Here is a 21,096-nt window from a genome sequence, read left to right as displayed (position 1 = left end):
ATGTTGAAAAAGGGGAGGGGAAAAGAAAAGAAAAAAAAAAAAGGGGGGGGAATCTGAGGTTACCGTTTTGCTGGAAAAATGTCAAGACTCGATTGGCAATATCCCTCCTAACCACAAGTTTGTAGGAGAGAAAACAAAACCATTGGATTTTCTAAACTATGCCTATGTGCACTTAAAGCAAATGTATACTATATAGGTCAGTTATACTCTTATTATAGCTGTGGCAAACCTACATATAATTGAAATGCGGAAATACTACCCCATGCTGTTCAATGAATGAAGGGAAAACAAATCTTTATTATTCCTGGGTTCACATAATGTATAGGAACACTATTGTCTTTTTTTTTTTTTAATTTTTTTATTTTATTTTAAGCCAGTTTTAGCTTTCAGATGTATTTTATTGTCTGTGGGAACATGTGTTTTACAGACCTGTCATGTGAAAGCTATTAACAAGAGGAACTGGAGAAATAACAATAAGCCACGTAACCGTGGCACGTCTACTCCTCCGAGTTCAACTGTTAGGCTGCTGCTTCAAGTGCACGTGAAATCGGATCGCACCGAGTGCCGTTAGTTCTTCTGCTGCAATTTTTCACTGGGAAAAATAAGGATTCTTTAAGTGGCCTATTAATATCGTATTGCTGGCATCAGAGGTGCTTTTCAGGGCCAAGCTGGCTGTGCCTCGGAACAGTTAAATAGCGGAATGAAGATCAACTGGATTCACGTGAGGTGTCCGATTTTATTTACCAAATCTGAGCTGGATGGACAGGTCTGATACCTTTATTTGCCATTTCACATCTGTTGGAAACTGTGCTGCCTTGCTTACGATTAACCCATTCCCAGAGGTTTTGGAGATGGTCAGAAGGGAGTCCTGAGCTGTGGCCCTGGCTGCTCCAAAAGGGTTTCAGGTCCGTGTGTGTTGGTCCCCTCTCATTCTAACTAGGAAAGTTGGTGATCGGGGCTGTCCTTTGTTTTTAAAGACTGACAAAACCCCCTAATAATTCTAGTAAATCTTTTAACATAGAGCAGCAGGAGCCAAAATGGATCGCACAGATGAAAATTTGCTCCCGTTGAGATGGAGAACATTATTTTGATGGCATGCTAACTCTCATACGGTGCCTTTGCGAATCACATTGAGCAGAGAAGATCTGCAAATGTACTGTAGACAAATATTGATCAGAACCAACGCTTCATGTTTTGTTTTTTTTAATAAGGAAAGCCCGTCTGATCTCTCAGACTTATGACAATGTGAACAAACCCAGGAAGACTTAAGCAAGTTAGTGGTCAATAAATACACCTATGTGTTTTTAGCAGGATGTGGGCGTGAGTTCTGCTGTTTTGGCTAAAAGTTTGAACCACTGTGCATCATCACCTAAATGACATCCACTGCTTTCCTTCAGCTGTGCCTCATTGTTTTTCTGCTTTGCCTTGGCCAAATCCTTGACGTGCTTGTGTTGTGATGTGTTAGGTGCTTTGCCTGGGTTTCAGTCTGTGAGTGGGAGGAGGATTGTGTTTTGTGATCTATTCTGAATGAGATTTGGGAATTTGGGGCTTGTTTGGATGGGGATGTATCGTTTCTCTTGGTGATGGGCTTAACAGCAAAGATGGGAAAACTGAGGCGTGAGGAATGAATGTGTGTGCCCTGCACAAGGCAACTGGGGAATGACCCAGTGCTGCCCTTTGAGGCTTAAGGGAATGCTGTGTTCCTCCAAAATAAGAAGAATATGGAGTTTGACTCACGCAGCAGTCTTGAGGTCTCCCTTCGTGTGTCTTAATCATTGGCTCCAGGTTTTTGAGCCCATCTGCTTTGTGTCTACTGCAGAGCTCCAGTTGAGCTGACCAGGTACAGTTGAGTTGTAGGTACAAATACACATCTACCCTGTAGATAGAGAGGAAGGAGCAGAGGGGGGCTTCAGAGGCCTGGAAGTAATATGGATTGAGTTTAGTGGGGCTGGTCAGGTAGGAAGCACTGGGCTGCTACCCGATCCCTCAGTGTTTGTTTGCACAGCTCGTCCTGCCCCGGGGGCAGCAAGCATCAGCCCTCCACAGAGAAAAGTGCCAGATTTGTTTTCATGGCTTTATGCAGAGGGATTGCTGTTGGGGTCCATTCCTGTAAGTTAATATTTGCAATGCATGAGGTTTAACTGAAACCAGGCAGTGCAGACATCTGATAACCATAACAGGGGAGATGCTTTTTCCCTACAAGAGCGACTCGAAAAAACAAAACCCAAATTCTCTTCAGAAAAGTAGCAATACAAAAAGAAAAGTACCCGGTAATGACAAGCATTTTTCTACTTTTGGTTTCATTTTATTTTATTTTGTCTTACCAGAAGGTTGCTCCTATTTGCCTTACATCACTGATGGTTTTGTTTTTTTGTCTCCTCTTCTTTCTAGCTGGGCTGCCCTTCCTCATCATTGAAACAAGCACAATCCAGCCCTATCAGCGGGGCTTCTACTGCGACGATGACAGCATCAGGTACCCACTGAAGTCAATGGAGACAATCAACGACGCAGTGCTGTGTGCTGCAGGCATCCTCATTGCCATCCTTGCTGTAAGTACCATCTCTAAAATCTCTTCATCTGCCCCTTGGGCATCTCTAACACCTTTCTGTTACACCTTAGCCGATGGCACCAACGCTGGTTTGCCTGGAATGCTGAATCAGAGACACACTGTTGAGTTGGGGTGGTTATGGGAGCTTTCCAAGCTCAAATTCAGTAGAGCTGTGAGCTCGTCAAAGGAAAGATGCTAAAAAGCCTGTATGTTGTGGAGATCTTCTTAAAAGTCAAAGTTTCTGAATTTCATGGAAAGCAGAGCAAAAGGATGCAGTCTGTTCCCCACCAGCACATTTGGGGTTTTGTAGATGTATCCACGCTATGCATTGTGGTGTGAATCTCCTTGGTGATTATCTGACTTCCATGTAAGCAGTAAACATTTGCAAATGAAAGCTTGTAATGAGAGGAATGAGATTACTCTTGAAACTGGTAAACAGGCTCAAAGCTGTTTGGGCAAGTCTGGGAGCCCTGCAAGAGCTTTTTCACCCTGCGGTAGGAGTTCAGAGTAGATGCAAGAAGAATCAGTGAGGACTTGGCATGGTTTGTTCCTATTCAAATAACTCTTGATATTTGCCTATTTTATGAGGATAAAAAATAATAACAGAAAGATGTGTCTTTTCAGCTAACCAGTACCTGGAAAAGTTTCACAGGTTAGTATTAGATTTAAAGAGATTGTATAACACTGGCATATTAAAAAGACAATTAAAGCCTAGTGCAGGCAGCATATTCCCAGAACCCTCACTGTAAAAAGTAGTGAATATGCCACCTTCCCAATGTCTTCTCCCTTCTTTTTCCTCTTGCCAGCTTTCCTAGAGCTGTGCTAGGAGATGATTGCCCAGTGAGAGCTTTATTATTTCAGCCAAGAAACTGAATTCAGCCTATGGAGCTGAGCCTCCTTCCACCAGCACATGTCTCGTGCTCAGGCAGGACCTGTCTCCTGGCTTGCAGTCAAACGCTTCCATCTGCAGATGAAATTCCCCAGTGTTACTTCATGAAAAGTACCTATGTTTTCCTTGCTTGCCAGCACAGCTCAGGTGCTTTCCCAGAGATGCTGCTGCCTTCTCACTCCTTCATCTGGGAGAGCTGGAGAGGGAGAAGTCAGATGCACTTGTTCCCCCCTTCCCCCCTGACTTTCATCCTTTCTTGCAGGAGCAATGTCATGGCTGATGGATGTTTTAACATGCTGTGGTACCTGCTTTGGTAATAACCCATCTCAGCCTCACTGCTTTGAGTGGTGAATAGAATAGTTTAGTTAAAAGGGACCATGCAAAATAATCAAGTCCCATTACTGTTTTCCAGAATAGCCTGGCTGTGTTGACCTTGGGTTCTCATGGAGCACTGATGTTCCTATCCGTGATGGCCAGCAGAAGTGCCAGCCATCCCATTCCTCTTGTTTTGATATCAGTGGGCTGTAGGCTTGCTTGCAGGCAGTGAAGGGATGTGCTGCACATCTGCCAACTTGTGCCCACATCTCCATCGTTCCCTGACCAAATAGATTCATTTAGCAACACAAAGTCCCCAAAACTTCCTCCTTCTCATCCCCTCCTCCTCAAAACAACCCCCAAAAGGTGACAACTCCCCGATTCCATAAATACAGCAGGGTTTTACCCTGCAGGTGAATTACCCCCAAGTGTGGAAAAGCCATAAAAATGAAATGAGAAAGCCTTTCATTTTCGCATTACTGCCCGAGCCATCGTCATGCTGGCTGCATGCAGAGTGTGCTTCAGATCAGTAATGAGGCAGTGGCAAATACAGGAGTTGGAACAGAAACTGGAAACATAATCAGCTGCCTATGTGATCCATCAGCTTTCTGCCACGAAATAGCAGGTCAATTAAAAGAAAAAGAAAATCCCCAAAGAATTAGATGTTTCTGCACTGGTTTCGCTGTGCCCACAACAAATGTAACTTAATAAGGTAAATTTAAAAGCTCCGTTATTTGCTGGTGAGTGAAACAAAAGCCTAACGAGGAATCGAAGAAACAGACTTCAGTGCTGTGGCAGCACGCATGGAAAATTCAAGTCAGTCTGACCTCTTTTTCAGATGTAACCCAGATACCAGAATTATTGTAGCATAATAGGAATTCCTTCCAAATCCACAAAGCACTGACTCTGCTCCTTTTTTTTTTTTTTCCCTCAAAACTTTTTGCCTTGAAAAGTGAGGACAGTGGCCGGGAGGATGGCATTTTGGGGTGGCAATGCCAGAATTTCACATCTTTTCTTTTATGTGGTGTGATGGACAGCCTAACCCTGAGTAAGGTCCAGGTCATGTTCTAAATGGCTTGAGGACACTTGGGCAACTTATGAAGTAAATGCAGAGGTGAAGACCTTTGCTGCCATTAGGGTGCAAGAGGATATGGATCTAGTTTTAATGCTTATTGATTTTAATGATTCTCTGGATGATCTGAAGATGAGGTTCTGCAGTTGCATGGCTGATGGATGTTTTAGCATGCTGTGGTACCTGCTTTGGTAATAACCCATCTCAGCCTCACTGCTTTGAGTGGTGAATAGAATAGAATAGTTTAGTTAAAAGGGACCATGCAAAATAATCAAGTCCCATTAATGTTTCCCAGAATAGCCTGGCTGTGTTGACCTTGGGTTCTCATGGAGCACTGATGTTCCTATCCATGATGGCCAGCAGAAGTGCCAGCCATCCCATTCCTCTTGTTTTCATATCTTCCTGCTGGAGAATGGTTAATTTGATCATCTTTAGCGAGAAAAATAAAAGTGGGTTGATGGTCATTACGATGGAAAATACCATTTTCCTCCTCACTGCTGCTGTGCAGCCCCAGCCCCACACCTGCCAGGTGGTGAGTGCCTATGGGAAAATACCATAGAAAATGTGTAACTCAGATCTCCCAGGACATTCATCCAGATCAGCTGACTTTTTCACAGTTGAAGGCTTCTATGCGATTAAGACAGGGAGAAGAACGATACTGCAAAGATCTAAGGGATTAGAAAGGCTCTATAAGTAATTACAGGCTAATTGGGCTGCTGCTGATAAATTGTGATAATGGTAAAATGGACAGAAATTCTGAAAACGTGGAAAAGGCCACACAATTTACCATCTGCTATGAGTATGCAATTACCAAGACCACCAAAGGTGAGAGAAAAGTATTAATCCCCAGACTTTTGTTGGTCCCTGCTTAAAATGGTCACATGCCTTTCCAAGGCCAGGAGCCTGGGCTTTACATGGATCTGTTTTATGAGTGGGCACAATGGCACATCTGCCAGGCTCAGATGTCACCCTGCAGTCAGCTTGTCTCCCCTCTGCAAAATCTGGGAGTTTTAAGCCTCGTTGCAATCTTCTTTGCATATTTAGGCTTTTGGGAGGCTGTGGACAGCAGCTGTGGTGCAGTAGAGGCAGAGACCATGTGCCCGTGAGGTTTTGGCACTAGCATGGGTGTGAGCCCAGGGAGATGCACCAGGCGAGAGCAATAGTCTCCAAATGGCCTTGGGTCCAACAGTGTCAATGATGTTCATCCATCTGGGATGCTCCAACGTTGCCTCTTGTAGAAGAGAATTAGACATTCCAGTGTTTTTCCGTGGTTCTCATGCATGGAGATTTCCTGTTTCCCAGCTTGGACTTGAAGGTAGAATGGAGATGAAGACTGTGAAAATGATGGTTTGGGGTCCTTGAGGATTAAAATGACACTGGAGCTGGTTAGCTACAGTTCTCCAGGCAACACTTAGTCATGACCAGGCTTCCAAGAGTAGATGTTGGCTTTTACAGGTAAGCCCAGGATGATGGCACAGCTGCCTGATGTATTTTTGTGCCTGGCTGCTGAAAGCTCTGGCTTGGTCTTTATTTTTTATTATTATCCTTGTATCTCTTCTTGATAAAGCCTGCTTAGCTGTGATTTCAGATGTCTTAGGTCAACCTTTTGTTTTTTTTTTTTCAAGCCACGGATTGGGTGAGTTTAAACAATGATACAGCTTCATCTCCTCTCGGTCTAATTGCCATACTTTTCCAGTTTATTAGTTTCCAAACATTGTGCCAAGCTTTTTAAAAGGTAAGCAGGGGAGCCTTGTCTCCTGCACACTGCTGGCAGGCTGCCACGCCAGCAGGAATATTGCTGCCTGCTCCAGAAAGGGATTAACATGAAGGCATTTTTCCTGATGGTTGAATCGACGTATCGCAGTCCTTGTGACCAGAGCAGAGAGGGGCAGAGACGAGGGGGCAGCCAAAAAAATAAAAACACACACACACACACAAAAATGACAGCCCCAAAGCCTGCCTTGCTTTATTGGTCAGGTATAAAAACATTTAAAGTAATGAATGAAATCCTAAAGCTGTAAATCTGGAGCTCAAAAGCTAGATGTGTAACGTGGCGGAGAACAATTTAAGCCTCTTTGGGAGAGGTAAGAAGTTTTGGACTTGGTTTCACCACCTGGTTTTCATTAAGCTGTCTTTAAGGGTTTGGGATTGTGAGAAGCTGACGCTCTGCTCCGTGACAGTGATTTATGGCCATATTGTCAAAGCCTTTGGTGGCACTGCAAGTGCGTCCTTTGCTGCCATGCAACTGCAGAACCTCTTGAAATCCCCAGTGATAACTGGTGTTTATGAAGGCTTTGCGTGGTTGAAATGGAGTCTGCTGGCAGCAAATCTGGGTCCAGATTCTAGAAAGCGCAGTGTTTTCTGAGTCTTACCTTTAATATTCATGGATTTCAGAAAGATGGGTTTGGAAGTCGTTCCCCACCCCACCAACACTTAGGTAAAGGAGCAGTGAATGTGGCTTCTCCTTCACACACACAATCACTGATTATTTATCTGTTTTATGTTAACAGTCATAGAAATAAAAATTTCTAGATCTGGGGCACAATTTCACTTATGTAAAGAGACACCAATGCACTAAGCCTAAATCTGTCTTTTTTTCTTGGAATTTCTCCATAAACAAAACTTTGTGGAGGGCAGTTTACAATCTTTTCCTGGGGGGCAGTAAAAAGGGGAAGATGAAGGGCACCAGGAGGGGCTCTGAGCTATGCTTTGTTCGCTGTGAAAACAAATCATTGGTTGGAGATGCTTGGAGGTGTCAGTTGTGGGCTGGGTGAGGTGTGAGCTTGAGGAAGAGAAAGCAGTGATCTCAGAGCATCGCATAGCCAAATTATTCTCTAGGTTGCCTGAGCTACACTTCATCTGTGTAAGCAGCAAGGATGCAGGCAAGGTGTTGCTTGGACAGTGCAGTCCCACCAGCTGAGACCATCGCTGGCTGTCAGGAAGGGATCTACAGATAAATATGCACTGTTCAGATCTGCCGCCTTTGCCAGACGCAGCTCTGGCTGTAAGTCACAAATCATTCACCAGCCTGTTGCAAGAATTAATTTGTCTCTCCTGGTTTGGTTTGCAATCTGGCACGTCTTCATCTTGCTGTTTCAGTCAGTTTTGGAAAGCATCTTTCCTGTTCTGTAACCACAGCCTCTCTCTGTTCCTTGTCCCCTACAGATCATCACAGGCGAGCTCTACCGCATCCACTACCTGAAGGAGAAGTCACGCTCCTTTATCCAGAACCCTTACGTGGCAGCTCTCTACAAGCAAGTGGGCTGCTTTGTTTTTGGCTGTGCCATCAGCCAGTCCTTCACAGACATTGCCAAAGTGTCCGTTGGGCGCTTGCGGCCACATTTCCTTGAGGTTTGCGACCTGGATTTCTCCACCATCAATTGCTCAAAGGGGGTTTACATCCAGAACTACACCTGCAGGGGAAGTGACAGCAAGGTCCAGGAAGCCAGGTGAGAGCGCTTGTCTTGTTGCCCATGCCAGTGTTATGCCTCATGCTAAGTATTTTTCTGGCAGGGTTTTTCTGCCAGCAGTAGGAGGTTTGGGCTGTAATTCCATCTGCCAGCAATGGGCAGTTTCCCTTGGGAGTCACAGGGTTCAGCTGAATAATATTCCTTTTCCTTTTTCTTTACTCCTACACCATTGTTTCATGAGAGGTTACTCAATGTGGGAATTTACCATCAGAGCTGAGTGGATGTAAGCAATCCAGCCTGTGGTTCAGCAGGGACAGCTTTTCTTCCCAGCAGGAGAGGCTACCAGCATCTCCCTTTCACACTCTTCATCAAACCCATCACACGTCCGTTTTTGACGTTTTTTAGGGGAGTGCTGTAATTAAGCAACTGGGGAAGTGCTTGCTTTTCATTTATTTACAGTTTCCTGGCTATTCGAGGCGAGACGATGAGTTATCGTGCTGTCCTGGAAATAACTGTGCTGTCCCACGAATAGACCAGGAAGAGACAAACAATGCATGCATCCTGTCTGTCCATTCATTTTCAGCCTGAGGGGCGAGCAGGGCGGATAACAGGGTTTTAATAACTCCAAAAATGGGGGTTGCTTTGGCAGCCTGGTGGTGGTAGTGGGCAGATTACCATATCATACATAAAGTTACAGTGTCATATAAGAATGCTGTGGTGATTGGTTCTTAGCACCTGCTTTGTTTTGCAGGAAATCCTTTTTCTCTGGGCACGCATCCTTCTCCCTCTACACCATGCTGTATTTGGTGGTAAGTGACCTCAGTTGATTCAACCCCATTCTCCACCCCAAGGTGTTCACCCACATTCAGCATCAGTAGTGACATGATGAGGATTGGGGAATCTGAAGATTCTAAGAGTCTAAATGTGCCAGTGGTGGCAAAAAATCCCACTCTTGGACCCCGTGGTGTTATTTGGGATGGAGACTCCCAGTGTATAGTTGGGCTGTGCACCTTTCGAATGCAGCCAAGTCTGCAACTAAATCTGAGTCCTATAAACCCTGTGGATGACTTGAGCTATTTTGCTCACCCCTAACTCTGATTTCCAATGGAGGGTATTGAAATATTGCACTGGTCGTGGGGGTGGATGCACTGATGCAACTCTGTTAAGCGTGAAGGGGGGGGCAGAGCAGGTGAAGCAGCCTGCCTGGCCGGATCCAGAACAGAGGGCTGGGCCATGTTTCCCCTTGTTGGTGACAAATAACTTCTGCCCTTCCTGTGTGGGGCTGGAGCTGCTTCCTGGCAGAGCTGCTCCCTGTACCGCTCCCCAGTCTCCACCAAAGACCCTGCATGAAGGTTTTGGGGCTGGGGAATGATTTGGGTAGTGATTTGTGCTTATAAATAATAGTAAGTAGAAAGTCTTCAGATTCCATTCGAGGTCTGTACCCTCCATCTCCTTTAAGCTCAGATTGGCAAGCAAAGAAACTGTGCTGTGCTTGTAAAAACATTAAACATGAACTCTTATTTATCTCTGAGCAGTGCTTCCCCCCATCTCTTTACTTTCCCTTCTGAAAAGATAAATTACCATTGCTCCCTCTTGGCTTTTAATCCCTGGATTTGCCCTCCTTGGGCTGGGAGCTGTTTCTTTAATTTAATTACTAAGCTTTCCAGGCAGTGTAAGGGATGGGGGGAGGGTATTAAATTCTTCCTTTGTTCCCCCTACATTTTTTTCCCCCACTCTTGAAACACTTCGGATTTTTTGGGAAACATTTTGTCCCTTTCCTCCTCCCAGACGACTTACAATAATGAGGTTGAAGCACAGCCAGGTGATGGGCTGTGGGAGAAGCTGGCTGCTCCCACTGCATTCCCCTTACCAGAAGCCAGCATGGGGAGGATGAGGCAGAAAATAAAACAGAAACCAGCTCCACAGCTTTCCCCCACACTGACAAAAAAAAAAAAAATCACTGCTTGCACAAAAATAACTCTTCCTTGCACTGAGCACCCCTCCAAAGGCTCAGCTCCACTTGCACGCCCCGAAGTGCAGTGGATGGTGGTGTGGGTGAGCATCCCCCAGTGCTGGAGCTGACGTGGTGATGCTTTGCAGGAGGCTCAGCCCTCCTGCCCTGCCTCTGCAAAACTTTCCGAGCTGAGTTTGGAAATCATCACTTGCTCTGTTTCAGGAGGGGTAGTATTTATTTAGAGTGTTCTGCAGGCAGGCAGATAAGTTGGCTTTCAAGCCTGACATATGGCAAGTACTGCCAGTCCACGTTTAGTTGGTGGCGTTTATTTCCCCAAATACGTAGCAAATACATTTTAAATATTACATATTATTTTTTAAGATTTAGGCCTACTTGGAAGCCCAGCCTGATCTCTCACCTGTTGCCCAGCATCATGCCCTGCAGCATCTGAAACCAGATATGGTTTAGTAGCTTGTGGTAGCAAAGGCAATGGAAGGATGGTTGGACTAGATGAACTTGTAGGTCCTTTCCAACCTTGTGATTCTATGATCTTCCAGAGTAGGGGACAAATGTGGGCTTCCCCAGCAGCACTCAGCCTCATCCCATGATCCTACCTGTTTGCTTTGGCCAAAGCTGCTGGAATTTGACCTGTTTACTGAAGGGCACCGTACAGACAGCCCTGCTTCACCAGTTTGGTTTTTTTGGTGTGTGTTTTTTCTTTCTAAAACCAAATGCTGGCTTTTCAGTAAATAGAGTTACATCAGGGTGATGGCCAGTTTTTAGTGCGTTCTGCAGGGCTCAGTTTTAGGGTCTGTTCTCTTTAATGTTTTCATAAATGCCCTGGTTGTAGGACTAGAAGGTGTTTTGAGTAAGTTTGCTGATGATCCTAAATTGAAAGAGTTTTTGTTGATACTGTCAAGTGTAGTGAGGCTTTTCACAGGAATCTAGACAAATTAGAGAGCTGGGTAATCACCAACTTCATGAAATTGAAGAGCAAGTGCCAGATTCTGAACCTGGGAAGAGGCAACCTTGGTTATACATACGGACTGGGAAATGAGATGCTGGGGAGCAGCCCTACTGAAAGAGATTTGGGGGTCTTGGTTGGCAGCAAGTTGAACGTGAGTCAGTAGTGTGTCCTGGAGCAAGGAAGGCCAACTGGATCAGCTGGTGAGGGAAGTGATTGTCCTGCTCTACACTGCATTGGTGTGGCCTCACCTTGAGTAATGTGTTGAGTTTTGGGCTCCCTGGGGAAGTGGTCATGGCACTTAGCTTGCCAGAGTTCAAGAAGCATCTGAATGATGCACTCAGACATAGGGTTTGATTTTTCGGTGGTCCTGTCTGGAGCCATGAATTGGACTTGATGATCTTTATGTATTCCCTTCCAACTTGGGATATACTAAGATTTGGAACAAGCAAAATGGGAATGCAGGAGGAGGGCACTGGTGACATTGGGATGCTGGAGACCCCATAACCGCAGCATGCATTCAACATGGAAAAACTTATGGTTCATTTTCTAATGCAGCTTTGCACCAGTGCCTGTTGCCTGATTTTCTTTCAACTTTGCAACAGGCTTAGAAAGTGCCCCTGTGTGACTCTGGGGGCTGTGCCTTGCAGCAAAAAGCCATCTCTGATCTCCTTTGCCTTTGTCCCCATGTGGGAGCACTGGAGCTGTCGGCAACCAGCAGCCTCTGCTCTTCTCCCCATCTGCTCCAATCATCCATCTCTGTGGAGGGATTTTTTCACCTAAGATTAATTTGCTTTTATATTTTACTGGTTTAGGTTGGTGGCAGGCTCCAACTGACCAGCTGTTCAGTTGTGCTGTGCCTTAAAAACTCGGGGAAAAATTACACCCAACTTTTGGACACAAAATTAAGGGAGAAAAGGGCAACTTGGGACACAGACAGCATTATGCAGTATGTATCAGGGTGAGGAAGTGGCTTGCATGGTAGCACCCTGTGCTGTCACTCTGGCTCTTTGACCACCACTAGAAAAATCCCATTGCAAAAAGAAGCTTTGGAGCTCAGACAGAAAATCTGTCATGTTGGAGGGGCTGATAATAAATTAAAAGAGAGAGGTTATATTAGCCCAGGGTTTTTTGTTTTTTTGTTTTTTTGTTTTTAGTGTAAACTAAACCTTGCTGTCTTGCCCAGCTAAGTGAATTTTTAGCAGTTACAGATGGCAGAGCTTTGGTGTGGCAGCAGGTTGGTGATGGTGCTGTGGGAACTGGCTGGGAGCTTTGCAAACTGTGGCACTGGTAGTGGCAAAGGTACTTTGAAGGCATTTGTGGGGCTGAGTGCGTGCTGCAGAGGTTCAGCCGTGTCCTAAGTGCAACATCCAAGTTCTGTATTAAACAATACTTCATTTTTTCAAGGATAAGTCACTTCCTGGCATTGCTTTTGCAGCTCATTCTGCCTGATGATGTTTTTAAGTCCTTCATCCCACCTCTAACGTACTCTGTGGGTTCGGAAAGCTTTAGTTGGTTCATTAAAAGATATTACATCACTCCACACTTGAAATCAAGCTGCATTCAAAATGCAGTGTCCGTACATGGGCAGAAAGATATTCTCATTGGAGGTGTGCTGTGTGTGTATATATGCTCATCAGTGATGTGTGGGTGTGCCTAATCCCCTGCTCCAAAACAGGTTTATGGTGGATAGCATATTGGATACCCTGGTGGGATACAGGGCTGATACAAGTAGGATCTAACTGGAGACCTCAAGAATGCTAGGAAATGCCACTGTGGGGAGAAATATAGAGTCCATCATTGCTGGAGTGTGTTAGGTCTGCAAAGGATGCTCATGGCTGGGCAGGAGCAGCGGGGCAGTGGGTGACCATGGTGTTCCCATTTCCTAGAACAGTGGCAATATTTTAGCCCTATTTTAGCATCGAGCCCTGTGGCCAGCCTATGCATTTGGTTTGGTCACGGGATCCCAATAGGGAAATGTGAGTCCAAACCAACTCCTGGAAGGTTTTGGGGGGAGAAATCCCATGGAAAGACACTTGTTGCATAGCCAAAGCTTCTGAGAGTTGGTTATAAACACTGAGAATTCAAGGCTGTTTCTTGCAGCCTTCTTGTCACCAAGAATTCCAAATTAACATCAGGCCTTTGTATAGAAACTTAGAAGGGGAAATTCTGCTTGGGTAATCCTCTTTGTCTTAATTTTCCTTGCTTTGTTGCTCCTTGGTTGAGTGAGCCCGTAATTCACATTTATAGCAGGCTGAGGAAGGAGGTCTGTAACAGCTCACTACGTGCACAGCTCTACACCTGACCCACACCTTGGTTTTGTGTGTCTGTGTTTGGGGGACTACTGGGGCTCTACATGCCTGTCCAACACCTGAGATCATCATGCTGGGTTGTTTTACAGCAAGAACTTTCCTGAAATCACAGCCAACTACTGGAAGGATGAACAAAAACTAAATTGTATCCCTCTGTATAGACTGATTCTGGAGAAAATGAGAGTAGCTTGTGTCTTTAATTGAGTGTCAGTGGGGGAGGCTGAAGCCTTCAGGTCAGAGTGGGTTTCACTGTGGTCTGCTGGTTTATAAAGCAAATTACAGGTGTTGCTGATTTTTGTCTGGACAACCATGGCTTTGCTGAGGGGCAGAGAAGGGCCCAGTGCCCTTGTGTTGCTGAGTGATGATGTGAATGTGTGAAGGTGGTTGTGGACTTGGACTCGAGCTTAGCGATGACCTAAGTAAGGGAGTGAAGTGGATTTCTGTCAGAGGCCAGGGCTGAGGTGTGACCTGTATTGCTGGACTGATGGCGGTTCTCAATAGGGTGGGAGAAGCAACCAGCCCTTCCATTTGCTGCTGGGAGGTCTTGGCCCTCCTGTCCTTGCACCTGGTGCTAAAAGCTGGATTCTGCAATTCTTCCTGCTGGCTTTGCCCAGATGAGGCTGGGTGTTACAGAGGGGTGAGTTTAGGTTTGAGGGCTTTTGCCCTGTATTGCTCTGGGTACAGATGGGGCTGGAGAAGGAGGTGACTGCAGGTCAGGAATGAGACTGGCCACTTCCCAGAAGGAAGCTTTAGAGTGACTAAGGGACGTGGTTGATGGAATTCAGACTTGTAGTGGGGAGAGTGTGAACAGGATGGGATGTCTGGGTGGCAGAAAGCCCCACAAGGCTGGAGATGATGTTCTCAGCCTACGTCCCATACCAACTCCTTCCCAGCGGGGGCTGTGTGTGGCTGTGGGTTGTCCCCACCAAGACTTGGAAGTCCCCTGGCAGGAGAAGAGCAAAGTGATGTCTTTTAAGCCATCTGCTCTGCGGTAACTCAGCCCCTGTCAGAAGCCAGGCAGCAGATGGGAGCTCCAAACAACTCAGGTTCTACATGACCTCGCTTCACTTCATCCACCCCTTCTTTAGGCTACTCCTGTGGCTGCTGCTCCTGCTTCCTGCTGCCTCCTCCTTCCTAATGAGCTGACGAGATGAGCCAGGCTGTGGTCTTGCTCCTGCACCCCTCCTAGGAAGGGCTCCATCCAACCCCCTGCCCCCATCCAAATCTAGCAGAATTCAGTTTCCAGATGGTCAAAAAATCAGATTTTCAGAGAAATGTGTCAATTAGCACTGGGAGCTTTGGTGTCTCCCAGCACATGCAGTACAGTGCTGCTCTACCTTCATGAATGCTTAAAGCATATGCACAAGCTGCACAAGCCAGGGTCGTATTGTGGAAGGAGTGAATCAATACACAAACAAACCCTTGCACCATTTTAGTGCAAACGGGACTGGGGTGACCCCACCATCTGCGTCTGTCTGTCCGCCTGGCAGCCTGCAGATCCTGATAACTTTTGAACTCCTGGGCTGGTTTCAGTGAGGCTCAGTGGGGATGGGTGTGCAAGTGGCATGCAAGTGGGGGAATGGACATTGCAGTGGAAACACATGTTTTGCTCTGATTTCTGACCTCTTTGGCCAATGCCTGGAGCAGGAGGTAACAGAACCAGAGGGCTCTGGGGCAGAGGCTGGACAGTTCTGTGATTGTTTCTAAAGAAAATGTAAAATCACAATATAATCTAGTTGATACCATTTTGACCAAAGCGCAGATCTCACTCAGGTTTGGTGTTTTCCCTTGTTTTATTTTTTTTTTTAACTAATTCACCCTCCAAATACTGCTGACTTTGCGTGTTCAAATTCAGTGCTTCTCATTGCTAATTTTTAATTGATACTTTGCTTTTTCAACCATAACTTACCTAATTAGTTCAAGCTTGGGGGTTTGATTTGAGAGCATAAAGGACAAATGTCAGATGATCCAGCAGCAAATCCCTTTCTTAAAGGGTTTGATGGGACAAAGCCTGAAGTAAGACCATAGAATCATACAGTGATATTAGGAGATATTAGGTTTCAAACTTGGTAGAACTAAGGGTGACAGCTGATAAGATAAAATACTCAGAGCTACTTTTGCTCTACAACATGTTGGAAACTGAGTTTTGCATCCCGGACTTGGAAGTATTCCTGAGCCTAACCAATGGCAATAGTGGAATACTGTATATCATTAGAAATAATACTCAACAAATGCTGGGTTTTTTTTTTTTTGGAGACTTTTAAAGAGATTGAAGAGTCATCTTGGTCCCAGGCACCGAAATCACTTTCAAAAAGCAGAGGAGTGGCCCAGTGCAGGGATATTCAGCCCAGGAGGCTGCAGACATATGGGGTGCTGTGGGGGACCCAAGAGCTACAGCTCATCCCACTGCATTGCATGGACCAGTTTGCATGGTGTAGGGAATGCACAATGGGGATGTGGCCCTGTTCCCAGGCTCTGAGTGGTTTGCAGAAATATTCCCCAGAATTATAATGCCTGTTAACCAGCACCAAGCTGTTTTGGTACTGCTCTCTTCCATGCTAATTGACTAACAACAGTCTGGGTAATTTGGAGCATCTGCTCCGTTCCAAGGACATGATGTTTCATTTCCCCTCAAGAGCCTGGTGCGTATTCTTTCCAAACAAGGGGTAAATATAATGTTTATGCAACAGCCAAACGCACTAAATCCACTGATGCAGTGCTTCCCCTGTATCATCTTTCCCTTAATTCTGCTTCAGTAGGTAAATGGTGGTGTTAAGTTATTTGTGGTTTCAGGGAACCCAGCAAAAGCATCGCTCCCTCTTGTCTTAAAGCAGTGCAAGCTGCCCTACATCCTCCCTGCTGCAGGTGAAGCCTCAAATTAACGCAACCTTGTTTGTTTCTCCTCTCTTCCCAACAGTTCTATCTGCAGGCCAGGTTCACGTGGAAGGGCGCTCGCCTGCTCCGTCCCCTGCTGCAATTCACACTTATCATGATGGCATTTTACACCGGCTTGTCCCGTGTGTCGGATCACAAGCATCATCCCACCGACGTGCTGGCAGGCTTTGCACAGGGAGCCCTGGTGGCTTACTGCGTGGTAAGTCCTGCTCCAGCAGGGGCAATTGTACGGGAGGGGACACGCTGCTAGGGGTCACCAGCACTGCTGCACCTACCCCCTGCCACAGTAATTCCCTTCTCTTGTGTTGGGGTGTTTGATTTTTGTTGTTGAAGGCTGTTAACAAAAGCTGTTCCTGCTTGTCTGTGGCAGCCCGGGCTGTTCTCATGCAATTTACTTTCAGAGGAGTGCCCTGATTGCAAGCCCCATAACTGGAAGTGACAGATGGGAATGCTTGGGGCCGGGGGGCAACTGCTTTCAGGGCTGCTGCCTTGTGCAGAAACAAAGGGGCTGGGATCATTCACATCTCTGTACCAACTCCCCAAACCAAAGTTTTAGCAGCCTACTGCTTTCTGCTTTTTATTATTATTTGAATTGATGTAAAAGTAAAGCAAACCTGGAGGCAAGTTTTGTTAAAGTTTTATTTTGTGAGGAGAAAAACAAGGTTATTCACGTCCTTTCCACTCATTAGTGACAATCCAAAGCCAAGTCAAGAAATAGCATTGCTGGGAAGTTTTTTTGAAGCATTATTAACCTGCTGAGCAGTGGTTGTTGGGTTTGGCCATTGCCTAGTGCCAGCATCCCATTCAGGAGCCCAGCAGAGAGATGTGATGCTGCTTACTGCCTGCTAGAAGCAGCATTACAGTTCGTTTATCTTCCACAGATATATCACCAGGGTTTTTGCACGCATCCTGGGAATCTTTTCATCTCCAGGACACGCAGTAGGTGCAGACATCAAGAGACAACAGTGGGTTTTGTTACCAAGGGGTGGTCACCTCTCCGTGTGTCTCTGTTGGGAAGTGGGATAACAGTGGTGTTTAAGGATAGGGCAATGGCTGGCCGGATCATGGTGTCAGGAAGGCAGCAGTTCTCCGGATGTTAAGTGCAGACATCCTTGTGCTTCCTGGCTGGGACAAGCAGCAGATCTGGCCTTTTCCCCCAACAGATGGAAGCTGTGCTGGGAAGGGGAGGCAACAGCAGGCTGGGGTGGCTTTCCTGTGCCGAGGCATCGGAAGCAGCTGCCTGGGAGCTTCATGGATGGATGTGGATCTGCTGGCACTGCCTTTCCCAGCTTGCTTGTTTCCGTGCTTTTTGGAGACAGCATTTGGGAAAGCCTCACTGCAGGCTCCTTGGGTGGATGGAGATCACAGCAGTGTCCTGGGGGTGCTTGTCCCCAGCTCTGGGTTTGTGTGATTGTGCGGAGGATGCTCTGAAGTGGAGGCAGGGACCTGCTGCTCTTTCCATTCCCACAGCAAAGCCTTCAGGAGCACGTCTGATGATGGCTGTTAAAACACCATAGTTATCAGGCTATAATTTCTGCTAGAAACCAATTGTGGGTTTCACCTCCGAGGACTGCCAGAACTTAAATCCAGGTTGTGCTGCTGCAGACGCGTTGGTCCTCCAGTGCCTGAAATAACAAGCAGAAGACATTAGTGTCAAGCACTTCCAGCTGATGAAACATTCGGACTCAGTTCCAGGGTGAAATATGATGAGGACTGCTTAAATGGAAATAGTTTTTATGCTTGCATTGTAGGCAGCCTGCTATGTGCCGCGTAGTTTGTCTCTTCTGATGGAGGGAGAAAAGGGCAGGCGTTGGAAGGACGTGCTCCTGATATTGCTCTGATTTGCTTGGATGGTTGTTTTAACCCCTCTGTCTGTGATTAACGACTTCTTCAGTATACCAAAAAGGAATATGAAATGTTAAGTGGCAATATAACATCTTGAATTGCTCGGTATAACAGACGCTTGGTCTTCTGCTGTCAAGTTTTCTTTATGGGTGGAGAGCACCTTCTACAGGAAATGGAACTAATCCAAGTGAAAAACTTTGCACGTTTATTAGTCCTTTTTTGTGTAAAACATTTCAAACATCAGGAGGATTTAACACTGCTTCAACCCCAAAAGATCACATTTCATAATTCCTATAAGTATTTGTATAACCTCCAGCCACGCTGAAGTGAAACGCAGTTTAAGAAGAAGAAATGAAAACCCTTACCCAGTCTCTGAATTGCACTCTGAAAAGCAGCGAGCAGCACAGCAAAAGCTGAAATCTGCAGGACGACACTCTTCCATATCTCATTTCTGTCCAAAACAAGGACCAGACTCAGCCATCCCCATGTGCTTCTTGCACTGAGCCATCTCCTCCTGCAAATCAATTTGTCATGGCCGTGTCAGTGCAGAAATTGGACATCGTTTTGATTGAATCCAGCTCTCTGAGGTGGGCACACAAACAAACTGGCACCAGAAACACGCCGAGCCGGCCGAGCAGGGGTTTTACACTTATTAAAGCTGAGCAGATAACCATTGCCAGAGCAATTCAGGATGCCTTTACACTGAGATGCTGCAGCAAGAGGCCAGATTCAGGCTTGTGATCTGCTGCAGGTCCCGCTGGATGCTGCGATGGAGCTGGAGGTGCAGACGCTGTGACTTGGATGCCCCCTAAGTGACTTTGTCAGCTCTGTTATATGGCCAGATACCAACAAGTCCCTGAGAAAAGAGCTGTTTTGCCTGTCAGCTCCTTCCGTGCGTTTCCATGAAGCAATAAAAGCTGAACAACAACAGTTGAGCTTCCTGACCCCACGGTTACGACTGTAGGAGTGAATTGCCATTTATAGCAGAGTCGGTGTCTATTCAGCTCAGTTTCTTATCTGCCTGTGCTGATACAGACTTGCAGAAGTTGTTTCCAAGGACAACTGGAGTTGCTGTGGGTAGCTAGAAAACGTGGAGAGGCAGAGGAACACCTTAGTTTCTTCCCCGTATTACCAACCCAGAGGCATCAATCTGATATCATTCGTTTGAGTAACATGGTTTTTTTCCCCTAGTTGTTTGGAGGTTGCATGTGAGATCTGTGGGAGAAAAGTCAAATATGCTGTTAATTCCTATGGCTTCCCAGCACTATGTGTTACTCTTCCCAGGGCTTTGGCTCTGCTTGCTCACACCTTGCTCTGAATTACCGGTGCTTGTCAATGCCCAACGGATGAAGCCAGCAAATTTGGCAGAAGCATGACCTAAGTTTGGAGATTTGGTACCAACTAACAAAAAGAAAAGCCCTCATTGCCTTTCATCACCTCTGGAGCATCTGCACTGTCTGACTCCTTTTCCTCCTGGTGTGGGGCTGGGGTTTGGCACGGGAGAAAGTGCCCCGGTGCTACGGTGCTGATAAGCTTTGTGCAGCGGCTGCCAAAGGAGGATGTGGAAGTTTCCTCCCAGCACTTTGTTTCTTATTGTGTTGCTGCCTCCCAAAATTGCCAAGTGCTGGCTTTTTCATCCGGGAGAAGGCTGACATCATGGGATATTTAGGAAATAGTTGTTGGGAACGGCTCCTCCTCTCTTCCCTGTGGGGTGGGGAAAGGGACAAGAGGAGAGCGTTGCTCGCCATGGGTTTGTTGCACGTAGCTTTTAGCATGGCTTGGATTGGAAGGCTTTTTCAGGCCTACCTGATGTCTGTCTGAATGCGTTGTTTCACACTGATCTCAACCCTAAAACAGCAGCGTGAGTCAGGCTGGCTGGAGACCTTTGTTTTTTGTGAGTGTGAGCTGTGTATCTGTTTCCTGGCTTTTCACCCCGTTCACAGAGGTTGGGGTATTGCTCTCGCCGATGCGATAAAAGAAATGGATCCATCATCCATCTTGAACCATCCATTCCTGGAGGTTGGTGGCCCCACATGCGGCAGGGGGGTTGGACCTTGATGATCGTTGGGCTCCTTTCCAACCCAAGCCATTCTATGGCTCATCATATTTTTACGCTGTCTGAACTTTTTTCCATCTTGTAAGGAAAGGTGGTAGCAGGCACTTGAGATCAGGGGTTATCTGTAGGAATTCAATAGCACGACAGGTGTTTGAACCGAAATAACTGTGTTCTGTTGAATGAAGCATCACCCAGTGGGGCTAAGCTTACCTTCCCTCTTGTTCCCACAGGTGTTTTATGTCTCTGACCTCTTCAAGCCCAAGCCCAAGACCTGCCTGCCACCACCCCCCATCCGGAAGGAGATCCTCTCACCTGTGGACATCATCGAACGCAATAACCATCACAACATGGTGTAGGCCTTTGAGCGATCGGATTGGTGTTGTATTTTATTTTATTTTTTATTTTTTTTGCAAAAATGACTGCTGACAGCAACTACCTGCTGCTCTCAAATCTCATCAGACAGTAGAATGTAGGGAGAGACTTTCTTGCCCGACCGGTAAAGTCTTACTCTGTGGTCTTTTTTCAACTCGCGACATATGGAGGAAAGGAGTGGTGATGATCAACTAAAAGCAACAGTGAGAAACAAACACCCAGCAAAAAGCCGAGCAAGCAAAGAGGTGCCGGAGTTCTGGATGTGCAATTGGTTTGAGTGTTCATGTTGTAGTGAACGCCAAATTGTTCATAGCGTAAAGAACATTAAGGGATTTTGGAAAGCTGGCCATCTTGGGGGGTTTTTTAAATTATTATTTTTGACGATGAAGATTTCTAATGCAGGCAAGGAAAAAAAAAAAAAAACAACTCGCAAATTATATGGCACTAAATACGAGCAACAGCAC

The 21,096-nt window shown here is 46.1% G+C and overlaps 1 protein-coding gene and 1 long non-coding RNA gene across 2 annotated transcripts in view; one reads left to right on the top strand and one right to left on the bottom strand.

Moving 5' to 3' along the window:
* PLPP3 (phospholipid phosphatase 3) overlaps window positions 1-21,096 on the top strand; it is a 41,820-nt gene extending 20,724 nt beyond the window's left edge. The window contains exons 2-6 of the mRNA XM_031603217.2: window positions 2,392-2,549; window positions 7,990-8,273; window positions 8,986-9,043; window positions 16,382-16,558; window positions 20,491-21,096. Of these exons, the coding sequence (XP_031459077.1) occupies window positions 2,392-2,549; window positions 7,990-8,273; window positions 8,986-9,043; window positions 16,382-16,558; window positions 20,491-20,616 (803 nt within the window). The 3' untranslated portion in view covers window positions 20,617-21,096. The remainder of the gene's footprint in view (window positions 1-2,391; window positions 2,550-7,989; window positions 8,274-8,985; window positions 9,044-16,381; window positions 16,559-20,490) is intronic.
* On the bottom strand, window positions 17,360-19,149 carry LOC149916898 (uncharacterized). Its single transcript, XR_016469368.1, has 2 exons — window positions 18,570-19,149; window positions 17,360-17,984 (listed from the first exon to the last, which is right to left on the bottom strand). It is a non-coding gene; the product is annotated as an uncharacterized LOC149916898 (long non-coding RNA).

The sequence above is a fragment of the Phasianus colchicus genome, chromosome 9, assembly GCF_987193195.1.
Source record: "Phasianus colchicus chromosome 9, bPhaCol1.hap1.1, whole genome shotgun sequence".
NCBI classification, from domain to species: domain Eukaryota; kingdom Metazoa; phylum Chordata; class Aves; order Galliformes; family Phasianidae; genus Phasianus; species Phasianus colchicus.
Note: the sequence above shows the minus strand (reverse complement) of the source record. Positions and strands in the feature narration are given on the sequence as shown.